A 19,886-nucleotide genomic window follows, 5' to 3' on the forward strand; every position below is an offset into this window, starting at 1 on the left:
GGGAGGACACGGGTGGGGGGGGGGTCGAAAGGGGGGGGACGGACGGACGGACGCGGGGGGTGGGGCGGGAGATGTGGGGCAGAGATGTGGGGCAGAGATGTGGGGCAGAGATGTGGGGCAAAAAATTAAAAAATTGGGAAAAAAAAAAAAAAAAATCACGTTTTTGGGGGGTTTTTTTGAGGGGGACGTGTCCGTCCGTCCGCGTGTCCCGTCCCCCCACATACATCCCATAATAATCCCCCCCAGGCGGTACTTGGGGGTCGCAGCGGGTTTATTTTTTTTGGGGGGGGGGGGGGGGGGGTCGGGTGACGTCGCCGTGGGGCTACGGCTCCGTGGGGCTGGGGGTCGGGGGGCGCGTGTCCCCCCCCGCGTCCTCGGCCTGGGGGTCCTGGTAATCCCACAGGCGGATGGTGCCGTCCCACTGCGGGGGGGGAGGGGGGTCAGCCAGACCCACAGCGAACACCCCCAGACCCACAGAGACCCCCCCAGACCCATAGAGACCCCCCAGCCCCATAGCGAACACCCCCAGACCCATAGAGACCCCCAGACCCACAGCGAACACCCCCAGACCCATAGAGACCCCCCAGCCCCATAGCGACCCCCCAGCCCCATAGCGAACACCCCCAGACCCATAGAGACCCCCCACACCCACAGAGACCCCCCAGCCCCATAGCGAACACCCCCAGACCCATAGAGACCCCCCAGACCCACAGAGACCCCCCCAGACCCATAGAGACCCCCCAGCCCCATAGAGACCCCCCAGACCCACAGCGAACACCCCCAGACCCACAGAGACCCCCCCAGACCCATAGAGACCCCCCAGCCCCATAGAGACCCCCCAGCCCCATAGCGAACACCCCCAGACCCACAGAGACCCCCCAGACCCACAGAGACCCCCCCAGACCCATAGAGACCCCCCAGCCCCATAGCGAACACCCCCAGACCCATAGAGACCCCCCAGACCCACAGAGACCCCCCAGCCCCATAGCGACCCCCCAGCCCCATAGCGAACACCCCCAGACCCATAGAGACCCCCCAGACCCATAGCGAACACCCCCAGACCCATACAGACCCCTCCAGCCCCATAGAAAACCCCTCCAGCCCCATAGCGATTCACCCAGCCCCATAGCGAACCCCCAAGCCCCATAACAAATCCCCCAGCCCCATAGTGACCCCTCCAGCCCCATAGACACTGAGCCAGCCCCATAGCAAGCCCCTCCAGCCCCACAGAGACTCTCCCCAGCCCCATAGCGAACCCTTCCAGCCCCATAGCGAACTCACCCAGCCCCACAGTGAACCCCCCCAGCCCCATAGAACCCCCCCCAGCCCCATAGCGGACTAACCCAGCCCCATAGCAAACCCCTCCAGCCCCATAGAAACCCCCCCAGCCCCATAGAAAACCCCTCCAGCCCCATAGAGACCAAGCCAGACCCATAGCGAACCCCCCCAGATGCACAGATACTGACTCAGCCCCATAGCAAGCCCCTCCAGCCCCATAGCGAACCCCTCCAGCCCCATAGCAACTCCCCCAGCCCCATAGAAACCCCCCCCAGCCCCATAGAGACCCTCCCCAGCCCCATAGCAACTCCCCAGCCCCATAGAAAACCCCTCCAGCCCCATAGAGACCCTTCCCAGCCCCATAGCGAACCCCCCAGCCCCACAGAAAACCCCCCAGCCCCATAGAGACCCTCCCCAGCCCCATAGCGAACCCCTCCAGCCCCATAGCAACTCCCCCAGCCCCATAGCGGACTAACCCAGCCCCATAGCGAACCCCTCCAGCCCCATAGCGAACCCCCAGCCCCATAGAAAACCCCTCCAGCCCCATAGAGACCCTCCCCAGCCCCATAGAGACCCCCCCAGCCCCATAGCGAACCCTTCCAGCCCCACAGCAACTCCCCCAGCCCCATAGCGAACCCCTCCAGCCCCATAGCGAACCCCCAGCCCCATAGAAAACCCCTCCAGCCCCATAGCGAACCCCCAGCCCCATAGAAAACCCCTCCAGCCCCATAGCGAACCCTTCCAGCCCCACAGCGCCCCACCCCTTCCCCCTCAAGCCCCGCCCCCTCGGGCCCCGCCCCCTCGGGCCCCGCCCCCTCGAGCCCCGCCCACCGAGGCGCTGGCCAGCGTCCCCTGGTGGGGGTGCCAGCAGACGTCGCGCACGCAGGCCCCGTGATTGGCCAACCGCCGCACCGCCCGGCCAGTCAGCACGTCGTACACTGGCGGGGTGGGAGGGGCGCGGTCAGGACACGCCCACCGCCGCCCAGCCACGCCTCCCTCCTCCAAAAAAACACACACACACACCCCGCCCCGCCCCCCTCCGGAGGGGTGACCCCCCCCCCCACACCCACCCCTCTGGCCACGCCCGCTCGGCAGAGGCCACGCCCCCTTCGACCCAAGCCACGCCCGCCGCTATAAGCCACGCCCCTCGCCCTTAAACTGGGCGCCCCCCACTTCGGGACTACCTTTAAGCCCCGCCCGTCACCCCTCAAGCCCCGCCCGCCGCCCTAAGAAGCCACGCCCCTCGGCCTTCAAGCCACGCCCCCACCACTTTAACCCCCGCCCTGCCCCTTCAAGCCATACCCCCACCCTCCAAGCCACGCCCTCCAAGCCATGCCCCATTTCCCCAACCACGCCCCCACCCTTCAAGCCACGCCCCCACCCGCTACACCACGCCCTCTACCCCAAACCACGCCCTCCACCCTCCAAACCACGCCCCCACTCCCCAAACCACGCCCTCCACCCTCCAAACCACGCCCCCACTCCCCAAACCACGTCCCCAACCCTCCAAACCACGCCCTCCACCCCCAAACCACGCCCCCACCCCAAACCACGCCGCCACCCCAAACCACGCCCTCCACCCTCCAAACCACGCCCTCCACCCCAAACCACGCCCTCCACCCTCCAAACCACGCCCCCACCCTCCAAACCACGCCCTCCACCCCAAACCACGCCCTCCACCCCCAAACCACGGCCCCACCCCAAACCACGCCCTTTCCCCTCCAAACCACGCCCCCACCCCAAACCACGCCCTCCACCCTCCAAACCACGCCCCCACCCTCCAAACCACGCCCTCCACCCCAAACCACGCCCTCCACCCCAAACCACGCCCTCCACCCCCAAACCACGCCCTCCACCCCAAACCACGCCCTTTCCCCTCCAAACCACGCCCCCACCCCCAAACCACGCCCCCGCTCCCCCAAGCGCGCCCGCGGCCCCGAAGCCCCGCCCCAGGCCCCGCCCCTCACCCAGCACCGCCCCCGAGGCGCAGCCCGTCCCCAGGAAGGCCCCGCCCCCCCCGCGGGGCGGGGACAGGCGGCAGCGCAGGAGCGTGTGCAGCACCGCGTGACCCCGGTACGTCATCAGCGAGCTGTCGCCCGGCAACGGCGCCGTCGCCAGGGCTGGGGGGAGAGAGGACACGCCCACCGTCGCCATGGCGACCGGGAAAGCGCGGGCAGCCCGGCCACGCCCCCCCTCCCCGTCTCCATAGCGACCGGGGGAGAGCGGGAGACCTGGCCACGCCCCCTTCCCCGTCGCCATGGCGACCGGCCCGCGGACACGCCCCCGCCGCGTTGCCACGGCAACCAGGAAGTGGGGCGGGGGGGTAATTAATTAACGCGGGGCGGGGTAATTAACGCGGGGTGGGGTTAATTAATTAACGTGGAGTGGGTTAATTAACGCGGGGCGGGGTAATTAACGCGGGGTGGGGTTAATTAATTAACGTGGAGTGGGTTAATTAACGCGGGGCGGGGTAATTAACGCGGGGTGGGGTTAATTAATTAACGTGGAGTGGGTTAATTAACGCGGGGCGGGGTAATTAACGTGGGGTGCGGTAATTAATTAACGTGGGTGGGGTAATTAACGTGGGGTGGGGTAATTAACACAGGCCTGGGGGTAATTAACCTGGGGTGGGGCTAATTACCACAAGGGTGGGTCTAATTAGCCCAGGGTGGGTGTAATTAACATGACATGGGTCTAATTACACCCAAGTTGGGCCTAATTACCCCAAGGACAGGTCTAATTAACCCAAGAATAGCTCTAATTAGCCCAGAGGTGGGCCTAATTAACATGATGTGGGTCTAACTACCCCAAGGTTGGGCTTAATTACCCCAAGGATGGGTCTAATTAACCCGGGGTGGGGCTAATTAACACAATGTGGGTTTAACTACCCCAAGGTCAGGCCTAATTACCCCAAGGATGGGCCTAATTACCCCAAGGATGGGTCTAATTAACCTGGGGTGGGTCTAATTAACCCGGGGTGGGTCTAATTAACCCGAGGTGGGGCTAATTAACACAACATGGGTCTAACTACCCCAAGGCTGGGTCTAAGTACCCCAAGGTTGGGCCTAATTACCCCAAGGATGGGCCTAATTACCCCAAGGTTGGGCCTAATTTCCCCAAGGTTGGGCTTAATTACCCCAAGGATGGGACTAATTAACCTGTGGTGGCTCTAATTAACCCGAGGTGGGGCTAATTAACACAACATGGGTCTAACTACCCCAAGGCTGGCTCTAAGTACCCCAAGGTTGGGCCTAATTACCCCAAGGATGGGCCTAATTACCCCAGGGTTGGGCTTAATTACCCTGGGTTAGGTCTAATTAACCCAGGGCGGGTCTAATTAACCCGGGGTGGGGCTAATTAACACGATGTGGGTCTAACTACCCCAAGGTTGGGTCTAACTACCCCAAGGTCGGGCCTAATTACCCCAAGGATGGGCCTAATTACTCCAAGGATGGGTCTAATTAACCCGAGGTGGGGCTAATTAACCCGAGGTGGGGCTAATTAACACAACATGGGTCTAACTACCCCAAGGCTGGGTCTAAGTACCCCAACGTTGGGTGTAATTACCCCAAGGATTGGGTTAATTACCCCAACGACGGGTCTAATTACCCCGGGTTGGGTCTAATTAACCCAGGGCATGACTAATTAACCCAGGGTGGGGCTAATTAACACGATGTGGGTTTAACTACCCCAAGGTTGGGTCTAACTACCCCAAGGTCGGGCATAATTACCCCAAGGATGGGGTTAATTACCCCAAGGATGGGCCTAATTACCCCAAGGTTGGGCCTAATTTCCCCAAGGTTGGGCTTAATTACCCCAAGGATGGGACTAATTAACCTGTGGTGGCTCTAATTAACCCGAGGTGGGGCTAATTAACACAACATGGGTCTAACTACCCCAAGGCTGGCTCTAAGTACCCCAAGGTTGGGCCTAATTACCCCAAGGATGGGCCTAATTACCCCAGGGTTGGGCTTAATTACCCTGGGTTGGGTCTAATTAACCCAGGGCGGGTCTAATTAACCCGGGGTGGGGCTAATTAACACGATGTGGGTCTAACTACCCCAAGGTTGGGTCTAACTACCCCAAGGTCGGGCCTAATTACCCCAAGGATGGGCCTAATTACCCCAAGGTTGGGCTTAATAACTCCAAGGATGGGACTAATTAACCCGAGGTGGGGCTAATTAACCCGAGGTGGGGCTAATTAACACAACATGGGTCTAACTACCCCAAGGCTGGGTCTAAGTACCCCAACGTTGGGTGTAATTACCCCAAGGATTGGGTTAATTACCCCAACGATGGGTCTAATTACCCTGGGTTGGGTCTAATTAACCCAGGGCACGACTAATTAACCCAGGGTGGGGCTAATTAACACGATGTGGGTTTAACTACCCCAAGGTTGGGTCTAACTACCCCAAGGTCGGGCATAATTACCCCAAGGATGGGGTTAATTACCCCAAGGATGGGCCTAATTACCCCAAGGTTGGGCCTAATTTCCCCAAGGTTGGGCTTAATTACCCCAAGGATGGGACTAATTAACCTGTGGTGGCTCTAATTAACCCGAGGTGGGGCTAATTAACACAACATGGGTCTAACTACCCCAAGGCTGGCTCTAAGTACCCCAAGGTTGGGCCTAATTACCCCAAGGATGGGCCTAATTACCCCAGGGTTGGGCTTAATTACTCTGGGTTGGGTCTAATTAACCCAGGGCGGGTCTAATTAACCCGGGGTGGGGCTAATTAACACGATGTGGGTCTAACTACCCCAAGGTTGGGTCTAACTACCCCAAGGTCGGGCCTAATTACCCCAAGGATGGGCCTAATTACCCCAAGGTTGGGCTTAATTACTCCAAGGATGGGTCTAATTAACCCGAGGTGGGGCTAATTAACCCGAGGTGGGGCTAATTAACACAACATGGGTCTAACTACCCCAAGGCTGGGTCTAAGTACCCCAACGTTGGGTGTAATTACCCCAAGGATTGGGTTAATTACCCCAACGATGGGTCTAATTACCCTGGATTGGGTCTAATTAACCCAGGGCACGACTAATTAACCCGGGGTGGGGCTAATTAACACGATGTGGGTTTAACTACCCCAAGGTTGGGTCTAACTACCCCAAGGATGGGCCTAATTACCCCAAGGTTGGGCTTAATTACCACAAGGATGGGTCTAATTAACCTGGGGTGGGTCTAATTAACCCGGAGTGAGTCTAATTAACCCGAGGTGGGGCTAATTAACACAACATGGGTCTAACTACCCCAAGGCTGGCTCTAAGTACCCCAAGGTTGGGCCTAATTACCCCAAGGATGGGCCTAATTACCCCAGGGTTGGGCTTAATTACCCTGGGTTGGGTCTAATTAACCCAGGGCGGGTCTAATTAACCCGGGGTGGGGCTAATTAACACGATGTGGGTCTAACTACCCCAAGGTTGGGTCTAACTACCCCAAGGTCGGGCCTAATTACCCCAAGGATTGGCCTAATTACCCCAAGGTTGGGCTTAATTACCACAAGGATGGGTCTAATTAACCTGGGGTGGGTCTAATTAACCCGAGGTGGGGCTAATTAACCCGAGGTGGGGCTAATTAACACAACATGGGTCTAACTACCCCAAGGCTGGGTCTAAGTACCCCAACGTTGGGTGTAATTACCCCAAGGATTGGGTTAATTACCCCAACGACGGGTCTAATTACCCCGGGTTGGGTCTAATTAACCCAGGGCGCGCCTAATTAACCCAGGGTGGTCCTAATTACCCCAACCGTGTCTCTAATTACCCCGGGGCGCTTAATTACCCCCCTAGGATGCCCTCGCCCCCCCCCCCCCCCGGCACCTTCGCTCCCCTTCGCCCGCCGCCTACTTCACGACCTAATTAAGGGCAGGGTGGCTTAATTAATCCGCGGCCCCGCCCCCTTACCCCGCCTCGGCGCCCGCTGCCAACGATAGTCCCAGCTTTGCCGGGCGACGGCGCGGCGGGCGGCGGCCAATCCGCCGGGGCCGGCGGGGCGGCGCAAATCCCAAAGTTTGGCCGTTTGGTCTTTGGAGTTGGAGACCAGGTAACGCCCGTCGCCCTAAAAAGGTCAAAAGGGGGCGGGGTCAAGGTCACGGGGTCAAGGGGGCGGGGCTGCTCGGCGGTTCGGGACTTGAGGCTCTCCCGGTGCCGCCAATGGCGTCTTCGGGGATTTGGGGGGGTTTCCCAGTTTGACCAGTTGCACCATAAGGCCATCCCAGTTGACCCCAGTTGACCCACAGACCCTTCCCAGTGCTCCCAGTACCGCCCACAGCATCTCCAGGGCTTCTGGAGAGCATCCCAGTTTGACCAGTTGCACCGTAAGGTCATCCCAGTTGACCCCAGACTCTTCCCAGTTGACCCCAGCTCCCTCCCAGTTCACCCCAGACCCTTCCCACTCCCCTCCCATTCCCTCCCACTCCCTCCCAGTTGACCCCAGCCCCTCCCCACTCCTTCCCAGTTGACCCCAGCTCCCTCCCAGTTGACCCCAGCCCCTTCCCACTCCTTCCCAGTTGACCCCAGTTCCCTCCCAGTTGACCCCAGACCCTTCCCACTCCCTCCCACTCCCTCCCAGTTGACCCCAGCTCCCTCCCAGTTGGCCCCAGCTCCCCCCAGTTGACCCCAGACCCTTCCCCCTCCCTCCCACTTGACCCCAGCCCCTTCCCACTCCCTCCCAGTTGACCCCAGTTCCCTCCCAGTTGACCCCAGACCCTTCCCACTCCCTCCCAGTTGACCCCAGACCCTTCCCACTCCCTCCCAGTTGACCCCAGTTCCCTCCCAGTTGACCCCAGACCCTTCCCACTCCCTCCCAGTTGACCCCAGCTCCCTCCCAGTTGACCCCAGCCCCTTCCCACTCCCTCCCAGTTGACCCCAGCCCCTTCCCACTCCCTCCCAGTTGACCCCAGCTCCCTCCCAGTTGACCCCAGCCCCTTCCCACTCCCTCCCAGTTGACCCCAGCTCCCTCCCAGTTGACCCCAGCCCCTTCCCACTCCCTCCCAGTTGACCCCAACCCCTTCCCACTCCCTCCCAGTTGACCCCAGCTCCCTCCCAGTTGACCCCAGCCCCTTCCCACTCCCTCCCAGTTGACCCCAGCTCCCTCCCAGTTGACCCCAGCCCCTTCCCACTCCCTCCCAGTTGACCCCAGCCCCTTCCCACTCCCTCCCAGTTGACCCCAGACCCTTCCCACTCCCTCCCAGTTGACCCCAGCTCCCTCCCAGTTGACCCCAGCTCCCCCCAGTTGACCCCAGACCCTTCTCACTCCCTCCCAGTTGACCCCAGTCCCTCCCAGTTGACCCCAGCTCCCCCCAGTTGACCCCAGCCCCTTCCCCCTCCCTCCCACTTGACCCCGGCCCCTCCCCACTCCCCCCCCAGTCCCCGCCCAAGCCCCCCAAGCCCCACCCACCCGGGGGTGGAGGAAGGTGATGCCGTCGCGGTGGCCGGCCAAGAGGCCGACGGGGCGTGGCCGCCCCTCCCCCAGGCACCGGCGGTCCCACGCCCGGCAGACGCCGTCGTCGCCCCCCGACAGCAGGAGCTGCCCCCCCGCGTCCCCCAGCGCCACCGCGTTGACGTCGTCCTCGTGGGCCTCCACCTGGGGGCGGGGCCGAGGGAGGGGGCGGGGTCAGGGGAAGGGCGGGGTCGAGGCAGGGGGTGGGGGCAAGGGAAGGGCGGGGTCAAAGGAGGAGCGAGGGTCGAGGGCGGCCCAGGGAGGGGGGGAGATGGTCGGGGAGGGAGGGGCCGGGGGGGGTGGAGTTGGGGGGCGGAGGGTGGTGTCGGAACCTGGGGGCGGGGCTTCAGACCCATAGCGGGGGCTTGAGACCCATAGGGTGGTCTTGAGACCCATAGCGGGGGCTTCAGCCCCATAGCGGGGTCTTGAGACCCATAGCGGGGTCTTGAGCCCCATAGCGGGGTCTTGAGACCCACAGCATGTCCTTCAGCCCCACAGCGGGGCCTTGAGCCCCATAGCAGGGTCTTGAGACCCATAGTAGGGTCTTGAGACCCATAGCGTGGCCTTGAGCCCCATAGCGGGGTCTTGAGACCCACAGCATGTCCTTCAGCCCCATAGCGGGGCCTTGAGCCCCATAGCGGGGTCTTGAGACCCATAGGGTGGTCTTCAGCCCCATAGCGGGGTCTTGAGACCCATAGTAGGGTCTTGAGCCCCATAGCGTGGCCTTGAGCCCCATAGGGTGGTCTTGAGACCCATAGGGTGGTCTTCAGCCCCATAGCGGGACTTGAGACCCATAGCGGGGTCCTGAGACCCATAGGGTGTCCTTCAGCCCCATAGTGGGGCCTTGAACCCCATAGGATGGTCTTGAGCCCCATTGCGGGGCTTGAGACCCATAGCGGGGGCTTCAGCCCCATAGCGGGGTCTTGAGACCCATAGCGGGGTCTTGAGACCCACAGCATGTCCTTCAGCACCATAGCGGGGCCTTGAGCCCCATAGCAGGGTCTTGAGACCCATAGTAGGGTCTTGAGCCCCATAGCGTGGCCTTGAGCCCCATAGCGGGGTCTTGAGACCCACAGCATGTCCTTCAGCCCCATAGCGGGGCCTTGAGCCCCATAGCAGGGTCTTGAGACCCATAGGGTGGTCTTCAGCCCCATAGCAGGGTCTTGAGACCCATAGTAGGGTCTTGAGCCCCATAGCGTGGCCTTGAGCCCCATAGGGTGGTCTTCAGCCCCATAGCGGGGTCTTGAGACCCATAGTAGGGTCTTGAGACCCATAGGGTGGTCTTGAGCCCCATAGCGGGCTCTTGAGACCCATAGCAGGGGCTTCAGCCCCATAGCGGGGTCCTGAGACCCACAGGGTGGTCTTGAGCCCCATAGGGTGTCCTTCAGCCCCATAGCGGGGTCTTGAGCCCCATAGCGGGGTCTTGAGCCCCATAGCGGGGTCTTGAGCCCCATAGCGTGGCCTTCAGCCCCACAGAAGGGTCTCGAGACCCATAGCGGGGTGTTGACCCCCATGGGGTGGTCTTCAGCCCCATAGCGTCACCTTCAGCCCCACAGCGCGCCCCTGACCCCCCTCCCCAGACCCAACCCCACCCCCCCAACCATCTATGGGGCCGCCCCACATGACCCCACCCCCCCCCCAAAACCCCACGGGGAGGGGTGTGGCCCGCCCCGCCCCGCCCCCGCCGTGGGGCTGACCCGTAGGACGCGGCGTTGGACCTCCCGGTCGTAGATGTAGAGGCAGCCGTCGTTGGCTCCGCCCACCACCTCCCGCCCATCCGGCCCCACGGCCAATGAGAAGACGGCGAAGCGACGTTCCTCCGGCCTGGGGAGGGGGGGGGGGATGGGGAAAAGGGGCGGGGCACCGTGGGGCTGGGACCCACGGCGAGGACCCACATCTCCTCCAACCTGACCCATCGGCCCCATAGCCTGCCCCATAGATCTCCAACGGCCCCGCCCTCCTGCCCCATAGGCCCCACAGCCTGCCCCATAGACAGCAGAATCTGCCCCATAGACCCCCACAGACCCCCAACCTGCCCCACAGACCCCATAGCCTGCCCCATAGATCTCTAATGACCCCGCCCTCCTGCCCCATAGGCCCCACAGCCTGCCCCATAGACAGCAGAACCTGCCCCATAGATCCCCACAGACCCCATAACCTGCCCCATAGAGACCAGAACCTGCCCCATAGATCTCTACAGACCCCCAACCTGCCCCATAGAGACCAGAACCTGCCCCATAGATCTCTACAGACCCCCAACCTGCCCCATAGGCCCCATAACCCGCCCCACAGACCCCCAACCTGCCCCATAGAGACCAGAACCTGCCCCATAGATCTCTACAGACCCCCAACCTGCCCCATAGACCCTCAACCTGCCCCATAGACCCCCAACCTGCCCCATAGATCTCCAATGACCCCGCCCTCCTGCCCCACAGGCCCCATAACCTGCCCCATAGAGACCAGAACCTGCCCCATAGATCTCTACAGACCCCCAACCTGCCCCATAGACCCTCAACCTGCCCCATAGACCCTCAACCTGCCCCATAGATCTCCAACGGCCCCACCCTCCTGCCCCATAGGCCCCACAGCCTGCCCCATAGACAGCAGAACCTGCCCCATAGATCCCCACAGACCCCATAACCTGCCCCATAGAGACCAGAACCTGCCCCATAGATCTCTACAGACCCCCAACCTGCCCCATAGAGACCAGAACCTGCCCCATAGATCTCTACAGACCCCCAACCTGCCCCATAGACCCTCAACCTGCCCCATAGACCCCCAACCTGCCCCATAGATCTCCAACGGCCCCGCCCTCCTGCCCCATAGGCCCCATAACCTGCCCCATAGATGCCACAACCTGCCCCATAGATCTCCAACGACCGTGCCCCCTGCCCCACAGCCTGCCCCATAGCTCCCCAATGGCCCCGCCCCCCCGCCCCATAGCTCCCCAATGGCCCCGCCCCCCCGCCCCATAGCTCCGCCGTGGCCCCGCCCCCCGCCCCACACCCACCGCAGGTCGAGGGCCGTGTGGTTGTCCCCGTCCCCGTAGATGTCGTACACGTGGACTGGGCGGGGCCGGGAAAAGAGAGGGCGTGTCCTCGTTAGGCCACGCCCATCTTAAGCCACGCCCCACCCGCGCAAGCTCCACCCCTTTTATTCAAGTCACGCCCACAAGAGGCCACGCCCACATATCCCAAACCACACCCCTGGTCTCTAAGCCACGCCCCCCCAGTTGGAATAGAGGCACTGGGGGAGGGTCAGGCTCCGCCCCACCCCTTTAGGCTCCACCCCATGGCGTGACCACGCCCCCTCAGGTCTGGACACGCCCCTAGGCCCTAAGCCACGCCCCCAACCCCTTCCCTGCTGCCAGACCCGCTGCAATAAAAGCAATGGGAGGGGCCAAGTTCCGCCCCAGCCCCCTCAGACTCCACCCCCATGGCGTGACCACACCTCCGAGCATCTGGTCACGCCCCCATACCCCAAGCCACGCCCCTAGGCTCTAAGCCACGCCCCCGGCCCATTCCCCGCTGCCAGACCTGCTGCAATAAAGGCACCGGGGAGGGGTCAAGCTCCGCCCCACCCCCCTTAGGCTCCACCCCTATGGCGTGACCACACCCCCTCGGGCCTGGCCACGCCCCTAGGCCACAAGCCACGCCCCTAGGCTCTAAGCCACGCCCCCGGCCCATTCCCCGCTGCCAGACCTGCTGCAATAAAGGCACTGGGGAGGGGTCAAGCTCCGCCCCACCCCCTCAGACTCCACCCCTATGGCGTGACCACACCCCCTCGGGCTTGGCCACGCCCCTAGGCCATAAGCCACGCCCCCCGGCCCATTCCCCGCTGCCAGACCTGCTGCAATAAAGGCACCGGGGAGGGGTCAAGCTCCGCCCCACCCCCTCAGACTCCACCCCCCCGGCGTGACCACACCCCCTCGGGCCTGGCCACGCCCCTAGGCCATAAGCCACGCCCCCCGGCCCATTCCCCGCTGCCAGACCTGCTGCAATAAAGGCACCGGGGAGGGGTCAAGCTCCGCCCCACCCCCTCAGACTCCACCCCCCTGGCGTGGCCACGCCCCCCGGCGTCTGACCACGCCCCCAGCCCCCCCAGGCCACGCCCCCAGCCCTTAATCCACCCCTCCCGACCCGTTCCCCGCTGCCCGAGAAAGGCAGTGGGAGGGGTCACGCTCCGCCCTGGCCCCCCTCAGACTCCGCCCTCGCGGCGTGGCCCCGCCCCAGGCCCCGCCCCGGCCCCGCCCCTCACCGTAGTCGGACCAGCTGGAGTAGAGGCAGTGGGCGGCGTCGGGGGTGAAGACGACGTCGAGGATGCTCCAGCCGACGTCGCGGCCCCGGGCGGCTCGGAAGAGGCGCAGCCCCTCCCCCCCCCGGCACTCGTAGAGCCGCAGGGTGTGGTCTGGGGAGGGGGAGGAGTCAGAGGGGAGGGGCGTGGCCTCCCCCCGCCCCCAGCGATCTGGGGGTCCCCCCAAGTACCTTGGCAGGCGGAGACGAAGAGGGAGCCGTCGTCGGAGAAGAGCCCGCAGAACGCTTTTTGGGGGTAGGCGTCGGCGAAGGTCACGTGATTGGGGAGGAAACTCGGGGGGGGGGCGGAGAAGGGGCGGGGTCAAAGGAGGCGGCGAGGCGCCCCGCCCTCTCCCCCACCCCCCAGGATTTTCCCATTTTCGGCACTTACTGGGAGCCCAGGCGGGATTTCTCGCCCGGGGAGAAGCTGCCGTTGCGGCACCGGCCCCACTCGCGCTGGGGGGGCGAGGGGGGACCCGGAGAATTAGTTTGGACCCATAGAAACACCCCCGGACCCATAGAAAAACCCCCAGACCCATAGAAACACCCTTGGACCCATAGAAACTCCCCCAGACCCATAGAAACACCCCCAGACCCATAGAAAAACCCCCAGACCCATAGAAACACCCCCAGACCCATAGAAACTCCCCCAGACCCATAGAAACACCCTTGGACCCATAGAAACACCCCCGGACCCATAGAAAAACCCCCAGACCCATAGAAACACCCCCAGACCCATAGAAACTCCCCCAGACCCATAGAAACACCCCCGGACCCATAGGAAAACCCCCAGACCCATAGAAACACCCCCAGACCCATAGAAACTCCCCCAGACCCATAGAAACCCCCCAGACCCATAGAAACATGCCCAGACCCATAGAAACTCCCCCAGACCCATAGAAACACCCCCAGACCCATAGAAACTCCCCCAGACCCATAGAAATACCCTTAGACCCACAGCAACACCCCCAGACCCACAGAAAAAAACCCAGACCCATAGAAACACCCCCGGACCCATAGGAAAACCCCCAGACCCATAGAAACTCCCCTAGACCCATAGAAACACCCCCGGACCCATAGAAACCCCCCAGACCCATAGAAACTCTCCCAGACCCATAGAAACACCCCCGGACCCACAGAAACACCCCCGGACCCATAGAAACTCCCCCAGACCCATAGAAACACCCTTGGACCCATAGAAACACCCTTGGACCCATAGAAACTCTCCCAGACCCATACAAACTCCCCCAGACCCATAGAAACATGCCCAGACCCATAGAAACCCCCCAGACCCATAGAAACATGCCCAGACCCATAGAAACTCCCCCAGACCCATAGAAACCCCCCAGACCCATAGAAACATGCCCAGACCCATAGAAAAACCCCCAGACCCATAGAAACTCCCCCAGACCCATAGAAACCCCCCAGACCCATAGAAACACCCCCAGACCCATAGAAACTCCCCCAGACCCATAGAAACACCCCCGGACCCATAGAAACTCCCCCAGACCCATAGAAACACCCCCAGACCCATAGAAATATCCTTAGACCCACAGCAACACCCCCAGACCCACAGAAAAAAACCCAGACCCATAGAAACACCCTTGGACAAATAGAAACACCCCCGGACCCATAGAAAAACCCCCAGACCCATAGAAACACCCTTGGACCCATAGAAACTCCCCCAGACCCATAGAAACACCCTCAGACCCATAGAAACTCCTCCAGACCCACAGAAACACTCTTGGACCCACAGCAACACCCCCAGACCCATAGAAAAAACCCCAGACCCATAGAAACAACCTTGGACCCATAGCAACACCCTCAGACCCATAGAAATTGTCCCAGCCCCATAGAAACTCCCTTAGACCCATAGTAACACCCCCAGTCCCACAGAATCCCCATCCCAGCCCCATAGCATCCACCCCAGCCCCACAGAATCCCCTCCCAGCCCCATAGAATCCCTCCCAGCCCCATAGAATCCCCTCCCAGCCCCACAGAATCCCTCCCAGACCCACAAAATCCATCCCAGCCCCATAGAGTCCCCTCCCAGCCCCATAGAGTCCCCTCCCAGCCCCACAGAATCCCCATCCCAGCCCCATAGAATCCCTCCCAGCCCCATAGAATCCCCTCCCAGCCCCATAAAATCCCTCCCAGCCCCATAGAGTCCCCTCCCAGCCCCATAGAATCCCTCCCAGCCCCATAGAGTCCCCTCCCAGCCCCATAGAATCCCTCCCAGCCCCATAGAATCCCCTCCCAGCCCCATAGAATCCATCCCAGCCCCATAGAGTCCCCTCCCAGCCCCATAGAATCCCTCCCAGCCCCATAGAATCCCCTCCCAGCCCCATAGAATCCATCCCAGCCCCATAGAGTCCCCTCCCAGCCCCATAGAATCCCCATCCCAGCCCCATAGAGTCCCCTCCCAGCCCCATAGAATCCATCCCAGCCCCATAGAGTCCCCTCCCAGCCCCACAGAATCCCCTCCCAGCCCCATAGAATCCCCATCCCAGCCCCATAGAGTCCCCTCCCAGCCCCATAAAATCCCTCCCAGCCCCATAGAATCCCCTCCCAGCCCCATAAAATCCCTCCCAGCCCCATAGAATCCCTCCCAGCCCCACAGAATCCCCTCCCAGCCCCATAGAATCCCCTCCCAGCCCCATAGAATCCCCATCCCAGCCCCATAGAGTCCCCTCCCAGCCCCATAGAATCCCTCCCAGCCCCATAGAATCCCCTCCCAGCCCCATAGAATCCATCCCAGCCCCATAGAGTCCCCTCCCAGCCCCATAGAATCCCTCCCAGCCCCATAGAATCCCCTCCCAGCCCCACAGAATCCCCATCCCAGCCCCATAGAATCCCTCCCAGCCCCATAGAATCCCCTCCCAGCCCCATAAAATCCCTCCCAGCCCCATAGAGTCCCCTCCCAGCCCCATAGAATCCCTCCCAGCCCCATAGAGTCCCCTCCCAGCCCCATAGAATCCCTCCCAGCCCCATAGAATCCATCCCAGCCCCATAGAGTCCCCTCCCAGCCCCATAGAATCCCCTCCCAGCCCCATAGAATCCCCATCCCAGCCCCATAGAGTCCCCTCCCAGCCCCATAAAATCCCTCCCAGCCCCATAGAATCCCCTCCCAGCCCCATAAAATCCCTCCCAGCCCCATAGAATCCCTCCCAGCCCCATAGAATCCCCTCCCAGCCCCATAGAGTCCCCTCCCAGCCCCATAGAGTCCCCATCCCAGCCCCATAGAGTCCCCTCCCAGCCCCATAGAATCCCCTCCCAGCCCCACAGAATCCCTCCCAGCCCCATAGAGTCCCCTCCCAGCCCCATAGAATCCATCCCAGCCCCATAGAGTCCCCTCCCAGCCCCATAGAATCCCTCCCAGCCCCATAGAGTCCCCTCCCAGCCCCATAGAATCCCCATCCCAGCCCCATAGAATCCATCCCAGCCCCATAGAGTCCCCTCCCAGCCCCACAGAATCCCTCCCAGCCCCATAGAATCCCCTCCCAGCCCCATAAAATCCCTCCCAGCCCCATAGAGTCCCCTCCCAGCCCCATAGAATCCCCTCCCAGCCCCATAGAATCCCCATCCCAGCCCCATAGAGTCCCCTCCCAGCCCCATAGAGTCCCCTCCCAGCCCCATAGAATCCCTCCCAGCCCCATAGAATCCCCTCCCAGCCCCATAGAATCCATCCCAGCCCCATAGAGTCCCCTCCCAGCCCCATAGAATCCCCTCCCAGCCCCATAGAATCCCCTCCCAGCCCCACAGAATCCCTCCCAGCCCCATAGAATCCCCATCCCAGCCCCATAGAATCCCCTCCCAGCCCCATAGAATCCCCTCCCAGCCCCATAGAATTCCCATCCCAGCCCCACAGAACCCCCTCCCAGCCCCACAGAACCCCTGTCCCAGCCCCATAGACCCCCCGTCCCAGCCCCACAACCTGCCCCACACCTGGCGGAGGAGGCGGGGCAAGTTCTCCTCCGTGGGGCCGACCCCTCCTCCCCGCCCCACGGCCAATTCCAGCTGCGATTTCAATTCGTGGCCGTCCAGGATCCGGGTGTCGGGGGGAGGCGGGGCTTAAATTGGGGAGGGGGTGTGGGTGTGTCACGTGCTCCGTTGGGGGCGGGGTCCCCTGCCCCCCAAGCCCCTCCCCCCACCTACCTGGGGGGGGGTCCGCCTCGTCCCCTCCCCCATCCCAGGGTTCCTCGTCGGAGTCGGGGGGATCTTGGCCCCTCCCCCGCGCCGGCCCCGCCTGGCTCCTGGAGGGGCGGGACCAGTAGGGGGCGCCCTTCAGGGTGGGGCTGGGGCGGGGCGGGATCTATGGGGCACCCCATAGCGCTCGAGGGTGACCCGTAAGCCGCCCCATAGGGCACCCCCTTCCGCTATAGGGCACCCCATAGGGCGCCTACTGCTATAGGGCGCCCCATAAGTCGCCCCATAGCGCAACCCACTGCCCCATAGCGCGCCCCATAACCCCCTATAGGGCACCCCAACACCCCATAAGTCGCCCCATAGCGCGCCCCATAACCCCATAGGGCACCCCATAACCCCCTGCAGCACCCCCGTGCCCCATAAGTCACCCCATAGCGCACCCCACAGCCCCATAGGGCGCCCCGGCACCCCATAAGCTGCCCCACAGCGCACCCCATAGACCCATAGGGGACCCCAGTGCCCCATAAGCTGCCCCATAGCGCACCCCAACACCCCATAGGGCACCTCATCACCCCATAAGTCACCCTATAGGGCACCCCATAACCCCCTGCAGCACCCCAGCGCCCCATAAGTCACCCCATAGCACACCCCAGTGCCCCATAGGGGACCCCAGCGCCCCATAAGCCGCCCCATAGCGCACCCCAATACCCCATAGAGCACCCCAGTGCCCCATAAGTCACCCTATAGCGCACCCCAGCACCCCTATAGGGCACCCCATAACCCCCTGCACCACCCCAGTGCCCCATAAGTTGCCCCATAGTGCACCCAGCACCCCATAGGGCACCCCTTGCTATAGGGTGCCCCATAACCCCCCATAGGGGACCCCAGCACCCCATAAGTCACCCCATAGCGCACCCCAGTGCCCCACAGCGCATCCCAGTGCCCCATAAGTCGCCCCATAGCGCACCCCAACACCCCTATAGGGCACCCCATAACCCCTATAGGGCACCCCATAGGGCTCCCACTGCTATAGGGCGCCCCATAACCCCTATAGGGCACACCAGTGCCCCATAAGTCGCCCCATAGCGCACCCCAACACCCCATAGGGAACCCCATCACCCCATAAGTCACCCTATAGGGCACCCCATAACCCCCTGCAGCACCCCAACACCCCATAAGTCACCCTATAGGGCACCCCATAACCCCCTATAGGGCACCCCAGCACCCCATAAGTCGCCCCATAGCGCACCCCATAACCCCATAGGGCACCCCATAACCCCTATAGGGCACCCCATAGGGCTCCCACTGCTATAGGGCACCCCATAACCCCTATAGGGCACACCAGTGCCCCATAAGTCGCCCCATAGCGCACCCCAACACCCCATAGGGAACCCCATCACTCCATAAGTCACCCTATAGGGCACCCCATAACCCCCTATAGGGCACCCCAGCGCCCCATAAGTCGCCCCATAGCGCACCCCATAACTCTGTAGGGCGCCCCATAACCCCTATAGGGGACCCCAACACCCCATAAGTCACCCCATAGGACACCCTGACACCCCTATAGGGCACCCCATAGGGCTCCCACTGCTATAGGGCGCCCCATAACCCCCCATAGGGGACCCCAACACCCCATAAGTCGCCCCATAGCGCACCCCAGTGCCCCATAAGTCGCCCCATAGGACACCCCAACACCCCTACAGGGCACCCCATAACCCCCATAGGGGACCCCAACGCCCCATAAGTCGCCCCATAGGACACCCCGACACCCCGTAGCGCACCCCAACACCCCTATAGGGCACCCCATAGGGCTCCCACTGCTATAGGGCGCCCCATAACCCCCTATAGGGCGCCCCATAACCCCTATATGTCGCCCCATAACCCCTATAGGGCACCCCATAACCCCTATAGGGGACCCCATAGGGCTCCCACTGCTATAGGGCGCCCCATAGCCCCTATAGGGCGCCCCATAACCCCCATAGGGGACCCCATAGCCCCTATAGGGGACCCCATAACCCCTATAGGGGACCCCATAACCCCCATAGGGGACCCCATAGCCCCTATATGTCGCCCCATAACCCCTATAGGGCGCCCCATAACCCCCATAGGGGACCCCATAGCCCCTATAGGGCGCCCCATAACCCGCCCCTCCCCCCCCGTTACCTGCGCAGGAGGAAGGCCAGGACCTGCGCCAGGTCGACGTCCTCTTCCTCTTCCTCTTCCTCTTCCTCTTCCTCTTCTTCCTCTTCCTCTTCTTCTTCCTCTTCTTCCTCGGCCCCCCCGGGGTCCCCCCGAGGCGGGGGGAGGGGCCGCCCGCCCCTCCCCCCCCCCGCGCTGCTGTGGGATCCCATTAAAAAAAAAAAAAGAAAAAAACCAAAACAAAACCTGGGGGGAGGGGGAGGGGGGAGGGGCGTCAGGGACCCTCCCCCCACGTTGCCATGGCGACCGCCCCTCCCCCCCCCAAAAACCCGTTTCAGCCAATCAGAGTTGCCGCCCCCCCCCCCCACCAATCAGGATCCCCCCTCCTTACCCCCCCCCCCCCGGCGCTGACCAATCAGGTGACGCCCACCCCTCCCCCCACCCCTCCCCCTCCCCCTTTTGTCCCCCCTCCCCCCCCCAACTCTCTCCCCTCCCCCCACCCTCCGTCCGCCGCCGCTTGTTTACGTCCCGCCGCGAGGCCGGAAGGGGCGGGGCTTAGGGAGGGGGGGTGGGGCAACAGGGCGCGG

General features: G+C 62.7%; 1 protein-coding gene across 1 annotated transcript; it reads right to left on the reverse strand.

Annotated features, from left to right (window-relative positions):
• Positions 1-289: 289 nt before the first annotated feature.
• DCAF11 (DDB1 and CUL4 associated factor 11) lies at positions 290-19,834 on the reverse strand. Its single transcript, XM_069774333.1, has 14 exons — positions 19,800-19,834; positions 19,324-19,545; positions 17,170-17,267; positions 16,960-17,084; positions 13,406-13,470; positions 13,207-13,307; positions 12,980-13,129; positions 11,733-11,787; positions 10,420-10,546; positions 8,681-8,866; positions 7,186-7,339; positions 3,246-3,398; positions 2,110-2,216; positions 290-421 (listed from the first exon to the last, which is right to left on the reverse strand). Exons 2-14 carry the CDS (start codon positions 19,509-19,511, stop codon positions 323-325), a joined length of 1,608 nt encoding a protein of 535 aa, XP_069630434.1. The 5' UTR covers positions 19,512-19,545; positions 19,800-19,834; the 3' UTR covers positions 290-322.
• Positions 19,835-19,886: the final 52 nt, after the last annotated feature.

Source organism: Haliaeetus albicilla, chromosome 29, assembly GCF_947461875.1.
Source record: "Haliaeetus albicilla chromosome 29, bHalAlb1.1, whole genome shotgun sequence".
In the NCBI taxonomy this organism is placed as follows: Eukaryota; Metazoa; Chordata; class Aves; order Accipitriformes; family Accipitridae; genus Haliaeetus; species Haliaeetus albicilla.

Excerpts from the sequence above, each read along its gene's own strand:
- DCAF11 (XM_069774333.1), bottom strand. The coding sequence starts at position 19,511 with ATGGGATCCCACAGCAGCGCGGGGGGGGGGAGGGGCGGGCGGCCCCTC. Across the intron at positions 17,085-17,169 it reads CGAGGCGGACCCCCCCCCAG|CCCCGCCTCCCCCCGACACC; the intron begins GTAGGTGGGGGG and ends CCCCAATTTAAG. Across the intron at positions 7,340-8,680 it reads TCACCTTCCTCCACCCCCGG|GGCGACGGGCGTTACCTGGT; the intron begins GTGGGTGGGGCT and ends TGACCTTTTTAG.